The sequence below is a fragment of the Montipora capricornis genome, chromosome 14 (assembly GCF_036669925.1).
Source record: "Montipora capricornis isolate CH-2021 chromosome 14, ASM3666992v2, whole genome shotgun sequence".
Taxonomy (NCBI): Eukaryota; Metazoa; Cnidaria; class Anthozoa; order Scleractinia; family Acroporidae; genus Montipora; species Montipora capricornis.
The window spans coordinates 18,857,843-18,869,523 of record NC_090896.1 but is presented as its reverse complement, the minus strand read 5'-3'; the positions used below and the strand labels follow the sequence as shown (position 1 = coordinate 18,869,523).

The following is an 11,681-nucleotide window of genomic DNA, read 5'->3' as shown; positions in this document are numbered from 1 at the left end:
ATTAATTAGGTACTTTAAACTAAGATACGATTAAATGAATGAATGAATGAATGAATGAGTGAATGAATGAACGAATGATGACTTTAAAACTTTGCTGGTAGTTCTATCCCAGATTGCTAATAACTTTTCTGTAATAAAAAATGGGGTCACCGAGTTCATTTTTGAGATATAAGTAAGTAAAGACGAAATAAAGGGTGTTTTTGGAGAGCTTTCATGTTTCCATGGTAACCTATTACGTCACAATAGTGGGCGTATCTTGTTAAACAATAATTGGTGTTCCATATGGTACCATAACATTGCTATTACGTGATACAGTGTTGTAGTTATAACCCTTCTAATAAGAATCTCTTAACGCGGTGAAACTGGTTCGATCCACCGTAAGGAGGCTAACTACGTACAGTTCTTATCAAATACCCTATATTTATTAAAATCTGTCCGAGCTAACGGAATATATTCAGAAAAATTACAAATTGCAGAATATCGGCAAAACCGTCTGAACGACCTTGACTCAGGTACCACTTCAAAATGTCAGGCAACATCATTTCCCCGAAGGAAAGTACAAATATTAAGGGATTTAGGCCAAAAATAGGATATATCTCCTGCCATAAGATGTGATGTTGCCATGGTAACGGCCATAATCCAAAAATTGACACCCAAAAAACAAACCTTATTATATCGGTACCTTTACTGGTAAGTCTCTACAAGGAAAACGTTTAGAGAAATTTATTAGGTTTCCTTTTGTTACTCGTGCCCTGTTGTGAGGGTATTCGCAAAATACTCTAGGGAGCCACCTGAAGTGTCAAGTGTATTTAGGGTTGGGGCACTAATTGGGAACATCGCTGTACAGAAATCAAATTGAATGAAGTCAGTTTTCTAAATCTGTAAATTGTGAGCTTGCGTGGTTATGAAGCATAATAAAAGCTAAATGCGCGACCTACCTCTAGGTTGTTATTAGTTTGGACTCCAGCAGACGTCGTTTGCGTCGCTTTATCTCCTTCTTTTTCCGTCTCAGCGATTTCCTCCACCAATTTCTTGATTTTTCCATTGAGAAAGGTACATTGTGTTTCCAAGTAATCAGATCGGTCAGTTTGATTTCTCAGCAATTGTTCGGCCTTAGAGAGCTGTTCATTTAATGAAAAAATTAGCTAAAATAAAAGAAAGGAAAAGTTGAATGAATGAACGATCCACTAATGAAAGGCGGGAAGTAAAAACTGATGAATTCTTCCTGTTTGTAAAACAACTAGGGAATCAAACGCACCAAAGAAAGTCAAAAAACAAGTAATATTCCTACTAGTAGCATTCGCATTCAACTAAGTCACTTACTTCGTCGTCTCCTAATTCAGTTTGGCATGTTACATTTTTCCTTTGTTTACATTTCAGAGCTGAGTTCTCTTCCTCGGTAAATCTTATCTTTTCTTCTAACTCTTTGATCTTTTCGGTAAGCTCATTTCCTTTTTTTTCCAAGGCGTTTGCACGTTCTAATTGGCTTCTATAATCAGTCTCTGCTTGCATGATTTTATCCTTCAGGGATGAAGTCTAAAAAAACGACGAAAAGTTAATCTGACAATCTGAATCACCTTCGTGTAACTTAATCTGAGTTTGTGGATTCCGGAAGCTCTTTCTTGCTTTTTTTATTACTGATTGATCTTATTCACTTAGGTTAGTGCTTTTTTATAACAATTCTTCGATTTTGACGTTTTTAACCAAGTAATCGACCACCAGTAACCGACTAACACATAACTTGTAACAGCCCATAACGAGGAACCTACAACTCCGATACTAGGTCTGTGTAACGGCATTGTCGCAGATCAAGCTACTTTTAGCCGATTTGTTATATACGATTCGTCTTGCATGAGTGACCATTGTAAAATGTCTTTTGTAAGAATTGTAATTTACCGGAAAGGTCCGGTTTACGCGGGACAATCAATTTAAAGATAACTCAGTCTGTAAAAACGCCGTTCCACAAAATACAATGATGTTGTGCGCTCCTAGTTCATGTGCTCCTGCTTGTAGTATAAGCATTATGATAGAAGAAAGCGCTAGAGTTGTGCGAGCGTTCTTTTCTCTCACCCATCTAACTTTCTAGCTCCACAACTCGAGCGCCTGCCAATCCTTGGACAGCTCAAGCCCAGGGCCTCTCTATTTTTAATAACAATAAATAACAATGAGATTCTCTAAGTTTGGTGCTTTTTGGTCGAACAGAGACCGAGTTATCGATTTTAAAACATAGTTAAAAGTCCATACAAACGTCTCTAATTTTGAGGCTGCATCCCTCAAAACCATGTAAACTCTTTAAAAAAATTATCAGATTTGGGACAACTGGAAAATCATGTCATGGACCTACTATTTGGAAATAGGTGACGTGAAAATCACTTTGTTTGCCTATTTTTATGAATATTACAGAAATCGTAAAAAAAATAGGAGTTTGTATGGTTTTGGGGAACGCAGCCCCAAAATTAGAGACGTTTGTATGGATTTACATTATGTTTTTAAGTCCTTAACTTGGTCTTTGTTCGACCTAAAAGCGCCAAACTTTGACAGATGGCCAATCTCAAAGTTATCTTTCATGTGATGGTGACAGTTTATTGCCTGGTTCTTTTTTTTTTTTTTTTAACTCGCCCCAGTTCCCTGCGCAATTCCGAAATAGTATTGAATGAATGCTACCCTTAATCTGTACGGGAACCACAAACAAGTCATATTATCTCTAGCACGGTTCATATATCGCCTCGAACAGTTTGAGCTTTTCAAGATTGAACTGCCATAGAATTTTAGAGAATACAGTCTTCCTTACCCCTTTCACCGCCATAAATGCAAATTGACACTTGTAGATTTTACTCTGTCTAACGCCAGACGATTTTACTCGTCAATGGGGAAGCCCTCGGCGGTGAAAGGGTTAAAGAAATCGTAACGCATATTAGTGCGGTATAAGGCTTAGTTAAAGATTGAGTACTTCATTTTCAAAGCTGCTCTTTAGTTGTTCGTTGATCTCTCTTTGTGACTGATAGCTTTCCTCGGCTTGGGTCAGCCGCCTTTTTAATTCATCTTCCTCATTCGTCATGGCTTCTATTTTAGTCTTTTGTACCATGTTTTTTTCTGACCAATTACTATTTATTTGCTCCAAAGAATTGTGTGCCTCTGACAGGGAATCGTACTGTTTTTGGAGATCTCCAAGACGACTTTCAAGAACTTGTTTCTGGGGAGAAGAAAAGAGACACATTCAACGTATTCACAAACTGACTCACGATCTTTCTTGTGTTAATTTTTATTTTTTTCATCGCTTAACGTTCAATTTAAATGCACACTATCCCTCAAAACACTTATTACATTATAACACAACAATGCGTCCACGATGCTGAGGTTCAGAACACGTCTAATTTGAACTGTGGAACAGGGAAACAAAGGCACAGTATCCTGGGGAACAAGGCAACATAAACCATTTTAGGGATAAAGGAGCTGAGAACACCGAGTTTAGAATCAAATATATGAAAATCTAAGTCAAATCAAATGCGCGAGATGAAGGATCTTGCACGCTTTAAACGTGCGATATCGAAAGACACATTTTACGTTTCTAGGGCAAATTTTTACATAGCTTGTTTCGTATTATGATGTAGTAAATCCCGATTGTTACTAATCATTACTATTGCTTTTAAATTTCCTTGACATAGAAACTAGATTAGTTACGTTTGATAAGAGTCTATAGCAATTGATATACGATTGTCAAATAATTTTTAGCGGTAAGTTATACCGTAGCTTATTAGTCGTTTTAACATTTATACCTTGTAATTCTTACACGGAATTCTGCAAAGTGGATTGATTAATTGGAATCAATTTCGGGAACAAGGAAACAAAGACAAACCCCCGCCACCCCCCCCCCCCCCCCCACCAACGCCCTCGATGCTAAATATGTGCTTAAAAGCTACCTGCTGCAACAACTCCTCCTTGTGACATCTGAGGGTGTGTTCCATCATCTTCTCCTCTTCTAGCTTTTTGTCCAAACTTTCTTTTAGCATCTTGTTTTCGGTTTTAATCTCGTCCAATTCAAGGTGGACTGCAGCCTCAGTCTCCTTGTGCTTTATAATGGACTGAACATGACGATCAAGCAACTTGTGTGCTTCCTCTAATGATTCTATGAACTTCTTCGTGATGTAAAAAATATATATCAACCGTTAATATACTGTTATATTTAAAGTTCATAAAGTAATTCAATTAAACCAAAAAACAAAGCAGAAAACATAACAGTTAATCGACAAAACCGACAAGCAGGTTTTTGAAAACTGGACATTCACATTCTGTTGGTTAGTCTGTGTATGTACCGATATTCGAGCTGATACTAGGAATCAAACGAAAAGAATGACTTTGAGGTGATTTAATTTTTTCCCATTCAGATAGACGATACTTGTTATTCTTGGGATAAATAAGTAAACTAGGTATACCTACGATATCGTTAAAAAGCCAAAGAGCAGTGTATTTTTGCTTTTATAGAAGGAAGCAGGCTAGCTAATCACCCTGCCTTGCAGTCTTAGACTGAATCACGAAGCCATTTACCCCGGAGCACAGGACCACAGTCTGCAACTGTTATTAGCTGGAAGTCGATTTTAATGAAGAAGGAAATTCGAAGTACCCAGGGAAAAAACCCCTCAGTAGGACACTTTGTCTTATGTCCAGAAATGCAAGTAACTAGATGCAAGCCCAATTTTGATATCCAACATGAAGTGTCCCTGGGGTGCAGGGTGGTGCAGGTATGGCGAAGTGGTGAGAGCACTCGACTCCCACCCATGTGGCACGGGTTCGATTCCCAGACTCGGTATCATATGTGGGTTGAGTTTGTTGGTTCTCACTCAACACTGCACCGAGAGGTTTTTCTCCGGGTACTCCGGTTTTTGCGTTAATTTGTTGATTTCTGTTTACAGTGTCCCAATTAGTGTCCCCAATTAGTTCCCTTAAGTCTAGGCATTTCCTTCCTATTTCTCACAATAGGGTAAGAGTAAAGGTTCTCTGAGCGTTATTTTTAGGTCAGGGTAAATGCAGCTCTATCGTTCTAACACAGCCTTACTTGAGGAGCAGCATTTAGGGGTCATTTTGCGACGTTAACACGAGTGATGAAGAGCAAGGGGACACTTCGAGACGCTTATTGAAATGGGCTCGAATCTAATAAATTCGCATAGATACGCGACGTAAGCGACGTAACTCTTCAGGAGCTTTTGTAGCTCGACGCATCCCAAGCAACGAACTAACAGCTTACAACTATGTTAACCTTTGACAGAGCAACTTTTAATCTTACATGTAGCTGGGCACGGACACCGAAATGAAGGTATCTGTGCAAGCTTTGATTCGGTTTGTGAATTCGCTGATATGATGGCCCACCCTATGTAAATATTTGTATTCACTTGAGAATGGTGATAATAGTAAAGAAAAGGGCCGAATGCGAGGCCTTTCAGAAACGCCACCGCGCCGAGCCGATTTTTGTCTCGAGACTTGCATCGTATCACGTTCAAACCGAGATTTTGAACGTTCTCTTTTGTATCATTTATTCAATAATCCATCCAAAATAAAGAGCAATCACCTTTATCAAGTGGCAATTTCCAAGACCAAACAGTAACGCCTACGGCTGACGATTGGCCGAAACCGAGTCTACGTTACATTTTATCTCCCGTCGCGGAGAGAATTGTTGCTCTCAGAAAAATGGCACGCGGCTGTATGTCCTGCCGCCTCACCTCTTTTCTGGGCTGTCTCGTTAGCAATAAATAAATAAATAAACTTCTAAATCAACGAGGATTTTCAGGTTCAATGAAGCAAAGGATTAAATATTAACAAAGTATCCTGAAATTGCCAAACTGCCTATAAGAAAACCAACTGGGCTTTACAAATACAGCCAACAAGTTAAGCTCCAGCTCCATCTATTCGTCAGAGCGAAATTTAACATATAGACTCTGTGTTCTTACCAATGGACCACGCCTTCGCCTCTAAAATATTTTTACCTTGTTTTCCTTTCTTGTCTCTTCCAGTTGCCTTTGTGAATTTCGGCACGCCTCTGTTTGCTGCAAAGGAATTTTTCTAGCAATTATTATTTCTCTCTCTTTTTTTTTTTAAATTGAGAACAAATATAGTCAACCCGTTAATCATTGAGCCCTAGCAACCTTGAAAGTTACAAAAGTACTAGTGTTGATAAAAATAAAATTACGATCATGACCTTACTACACCAAACATTATTTACCAAAATAAGTCTACAACTTATATACAATAGTGTATAACTAATACAGACTCAACTACGCATATTGCAACTAAGAATATAATAATCAACTATTCATATTGTGTCGCTTAAAGCCCGGGCAAACGGCTTCAATAGTTGCTTCAACATCCGTTCGATTTTGTTGAACAGCGATGTTCAATCTTTGCTCCTCCCCTTCAACCTTGTTGAAACATGTTGAATCGATGTTGAATGAGTTTAACAGTGTTTACGCTTTGCTTCAATAACCATTCAACATTTCTTTGGTCATCGCGATGTTGAATGAGGCCGAGGCCGTTTGCCCGCCTGTTTCAACGTACTAATTGGTCTCTTAATGACGTATCCTATTCGCGTCCCCAGAGCCCTCCGTTTCTTCTGATCACGTTATCGGCAAAACGAAAGGCTCTGGTCGCACCAAAAAAGTCATTTTTTTTTTTCATTGGCGGACATCCGGTGTTGGTTGCGACCAGAGCCTTTCGTTTCGCCGACCACATGACCAAAAGAAACGGAGGGCTCTTGGGAAGAGAATGGATGTATCCGTGTCCGTCTACATAGTAATTTTTGAATCAAATTTTGATGATGTGTTGAAGCCGTTTGTCCACCCCAGCAGTCAACATCGTTCAACAAATCGAACAGATGTTGAAGCAAATGTTGAAGCCGTTTGCGCGGGCCTTTACAACGACAAAAAAATTACTCACTGACTCACGTCCCCATTTAATCAAGCAGGTTAAATGCCGGCCAGTTTGGCCAGAGAAATACAACTTTTACTTTACAGATAACTTGGTAAAAAAAAAAAAAACAAGAAAACAAAATTATTGGACCAGGTGGGAGATTATTCTTTTTCCGTTGGTGGGAAATTTGCATGACTAGGACTAAACGCTAGGATGGTTTCCTGGAATTTCTAGCACAGGAAATTCTCCATTGATAGTTAATTTGATTGATGCCAGTCAGGTAGGGAAATATTACTTTTGATATTTCGGGTTCATATGTATATAGACCTACATAGATTTCCAATTAAGTCATGCTTATAGGCTCACTGCCGGTTAGGTTAGGGGTAAGAAACTATTTTGGTTAGATTGGGTAAAGGCGTTCCCATTCTCAAAACACTCTCGCCTGTTCTGTCCAAATTCTTCAATGTATACCTTTTTTCCAGATTTTTCTTTTTACTCCGGCCTTCAGCCACGTCACAATCTATTGTTTTGCCAGATTTTATTGTCCCTGAAAGCCTCTTCCTCCTACGATTCACCCTTTTCTCAGTATTCATTTATAGCTTCCCCTCAACCCTGCCATTGGAGTTTAATTCCTTTCCTCTTCAGTCCCTCCCTTGTTTTTAATTTCAGAGAAATTTTGATTCCAAACATACCATTTCCAGCTCCCTCTCCGAAGCACTTTCGCGGTTAACCGTGTCTTGAGTCTTGGAAGCCAAGGAATCTCTTTTCTGAGAAATAGTTGCTTTTAAAGCAACAAGCTCCATTGTTTTCGACTGAACATCCTTTTTATACAATTCCAACAAACATTTCTGATGTTCATTTGTGTATGTTAACTTTTTATGAAGACTACAGACAGCGGAAACTGCGAGGAAAGTAAACAAGATTAGCTATGAGATGATTGCTTTCTATTTCATTTTTGAAGCACACTCTTATAACTCTACAACCGTTTCAGAGCACAAAATTAATTGTCTCTTTCAGTACAGTTATTGGAAGTTACATACAGTTTGATTCCGTTCTCTCCACGAGATCAGCCAGTTGTGAGCAGTCATCCAACGCCTTTCTACTGAGCTGCTCCAGAGCAGTCATTTGGGACTCATAGCTCTCTCGTGAAGAGTTTTGTAATTGAATTACCCGGTCCTTTGGAGGAAAAACTATGATTTAGAAATAAGCTGAGACCCCTGTTTCAAATTATCGGCAATTTCAACAAGCTCCCAGCCATACTAGCCTCATAGTCAAGTTTATCTTCCAATGTAGATACCGGGAGAAAAATAGGCCCGCGAAGCATGCGTGTGCCTGTATGTGTGTAAGAAGGAGCAGCAGGAGCACTCAAATTGCAAACATTCATGGCGTTTTTAAAACTATGTGACTTGACTATTTGACTTACTTGACTATTGAGTTAATTATAAATTTCAGTTTACAGTGTCCCCAATTAGTGCTCCAGCGCTAGAACGACTAGGCACCTAAATAAAGTTCCTTTCCTTTCCTTTTGTCTGAAGAATCCAATGAAAGGCGAGTACTAAGATATTTTCAAGTTTATCTATGGAAAAAGGAATGACCCAAAAATTCACAAAATAAGGGTCTCGGCTCGGACCGGAAACTAGTGTAATACCAGTGATTTAGTTTTGATTGACATGTGACAGGAGACATGTAGAGAGTGGTGGAACATTCCGTAATTACATCTTGTATCTCTGCGGAATTACTCTTGGCGGTATTTTTATTTCGGAATCTTTTGGTTGAGGAGTTGTATTCGTAGCACAAAATTTATGATGTTTCCATCTCGCAAATTTTGTTGCTGAGGGCAAATTGTGTTTTTCTCGATCCACACTTCCCAAAAGTTCCTTCTGCTCTCCTTAAAAACTATATATCAATATTTATTTATTTTTGCGTCAATATTTCTTTTGCATAAAGCAGGCAGGCTAACAAAATCTGTACCTTGCTTGGTTCGTATTTTTGAGCGTTAAAATTGAATTTTTGGTTGTATGTTCCTGACTACAAATCGCATATTTTGACGTCTCCCATCCAGATACTAACCCCGCAGGAAAAGGATTAACTTTAGTGAACATTGGTCTTGGAAAGTTGTCAGGAGCTCAGAGTACACGTTTAAACTTGTGGTGAAAAATAAGTTGTCAAGTATCAACATGTCAGCCTTGAAGCCAAATGTTTCTCGAATTCCTTTTATTTTCTGCAATTTTTCTGGGTTTCGTATTTTACTGAACCACATGTCTTCTCACGGGGGTTACGGTACTTAGCAAAGATATTTACATTACACTGTAATGATCTACGATAACCAAAACAGTATCGTGTACTATTAGAGCTACATATTACGCAAGGAAAACTTGAATCTCCTGAAAAAAACAAAACGCAGCTCAGTTGACAGAAAAAAAAAACTGTCAAATTACTGCGCTACCACATACACGCAATGCAATATCCCGTATCTCCGCAATTCCCCCAGCCAAAATGCCGTATCCTCACAATTTTCTTCACCTAAATATCCCGTATCCTGATCGTCTCTCGGCCTTTTGGCTAAGATTAGTTTCTCAGATAAGGGCTACGGTCAAGTACCATTGTACTACGTACGGTACTTTTTTTAGTGACGAAGGGGCAGGCACAGAACAGTTTCGACTGTTTGTCTGTTCTCTCGAGAAGCGATCACTGGGATTTTTTGGGATATTTCGTTTCCGATAATTTTTTGTTCAGCTCGATTGTAGAATCATCGCGTACTTTTGTAGTTTCCGAGAACTATTTACTACTTGTAGCTTTTGATGAGTTTTGAATCGATGATAGAGTTTCGTCGATTTGAACCCGCACTGGACTTATTATAGAACACGCAATTACGGAATTTTAGATTTTTGAGCATTAAGAGAAGTGGAGTCTGAGATGTTGTCTTCTTGTCTTCGCCACGGCAGATTTAAACAGTTTGCAAGGAACTAAACCAGGGGATTACGGAACCGGACTTCAAATACAGGGCCCGGTTGTTTGAAAGGCGCTTACCTTAATCCAGGATTAGTTTTTTCAATGGTTTAAGGCTGATCTTGTAATTTTTGGATGAACGGAGTTGAGGAAGTCAGTAAAACTATAGGGTTTGAATAAAGCCCCCTTAAAAAAAAACGATAATAATAAATAAAAAATCCCGTAACCTGATAACCCTCTAACAGGGCTTCGTTGTTTGCATTAGCAAATTTAGTAACATTAATAATGAGTTTTTACGACAAACAACTTAAAGTTATATTACAGATTTATCTTTCTGGTAATCTCTCAACATTTTCCGAAGTTTACCTGTAGTTGAAGTTCACTGTAACTGGACAATTTGTGTTAACTGTTTGCGGATTCCAAGGATACGCCCTTGTAGGCGTCTTGTTTCGTTTTTCATTCAGAAGATATATTATCAAAAAATTGCACTAATGGAAGTGCTCTTAGCTATCAAACTAATTTACTGGCACCTCGATTTACTAATCTCAAAGAGACAAATAAACTGAACAGAGCACAACTAAGAATCTCGACTGGTCGGAGGAAGCGCGGTAGAGTTGAGTTCGGGACGGAAAACCAGCAAGTGGTCAACTGAAAGGTTTGAATCTTGACGCAATCTCGTGCAAAATATCCTAGCCCTAACCACTGGATCCTCTATCGTTGACTCTATAGAGTCAAAAGGACCGAAATTTAAATTGATCTCACCTGCTCTTTAATCTTCTTTTCAAGGCTGTACTTCATCAGCTGCAATATTTAAAAAAATGATGAAATGCTTGCACACATCATGTATCTTTAGAAATACTAAAAATACTGTAAATTGTTTTTCCATTGCGTGAGCGGGCGGTATTCAACAAGTCCTGTAGTCTGATTGGTTCTGGGAGCGGGTAGATTTTCGCATTTTTTCATTTTTAATTTCTCTTTTTCTTTCGGATTTTTTCACAGCAGGCAGTATCTTCGCGCGGTGAGTCTAAGATAACATCCCCTGCATGCTACCTTGCAATGTTCTCATAAACTTTAAATATAGTTACCTTCATTGGTTGAGGTCACACTTAAGCTATTTTGCCGTGATAGTAACGTGAAGTTTACTACCGTAAACATTTTGAGAGTGACCGCTTACTTTCATGCACTTTACTCTAGTAAACGTACATTTGGTCTGTTACGATAACAACGGTGGCAGGATGAAATTAAAGTTTACTATGCTCAGCCAACCTGAAAAAAACATTGTTTATCATGTGTCTATCTAAACTTACCATAGTAAACTTTGTTTGCCCTCTGTTATTACAGTTAAATGCAGTTAACTCTTGTAAAAGGCCGAGTGTGGTCTCAACCATCATAAGCCGCTTTCTTTCATTTGACTTGAAGCCCTGTTTTATATACTACCTACTCGTTTGAAATTGTTCGGGAGTCTTGCCGCGATTACAGCCCTAGATTGTCGGTTATTTTTTTTGCAAGCATTTTCTTAAGTTTAATTAAAACAAAAATGTTATTCAGCAGCCTAGATCGGACTGAATAGGAAAAAGACTGTGGCCCTTGTCTTGAACACCGCCCTCGGCCTGTGGCCTGGGGTGTTATCCATGACCTGGCTGGCGAATAACACTTATCTGTATGTTTACAAATTTTTGTCAGTACGAAATTGGGATAAACTTTCTGAGTGATTAACTTAACACTAAATAAGTCAAAATCTTATTTCATTTCAGGCGCAATTCATGCAATTTATGCAGTTTTGAGAAATTTGCATTCCATATGTAGCTAAAGCTGCTGACCAAAAAAGCAGCTAA

General features: G+C 38.7%; 1 protein-coding gene across 1 annotated transcript in view; it reads right to left on the bottom strand.

The window, feature by feature from the left end:
* Window positions 1-1,290: 1,290 nt before the first annotated feature.
* LOC138031577 (coiled-coil domain-containing protein 73-like) overlaps window positions 1,291-11,681 on the bottom strand; it is a 29,545-nt gene continuing 19,154 nt past the window's right edge. Inside the window, exons 5-11 of the mRNA XM_068879249.1 lie at window positions 10,609-10,647; window positions 7,938-8,073; window positions 7,590-7,798; window positions 5,979-6,038; window positions 3,921-4,136; window positions 2,951-3,193; window positions 1,291-1,536 (exon numbers count right to left, since the gene is read on the bottom strand). Of these exons, the coding sequence (XP_068735350.1) occupies window positions 1,291-1,536; window positions 2,951-3,193; window positions 3,921-4,136; window positions 5,979-6,038; window positions 7,590-7,798; window positions 7,938-8,073; window positions 10,609-10,647 (1,149 nt within the window). The remainder of the gene's footprint in view (window positions 1,537-2,950; window positions 3,194-3,920; window positions 4,137-5,978; window positions 6,039-7,589; window positions 7,799-7,937; window positions 8,074-10,608; window positions 10,648-11,681) is intronic.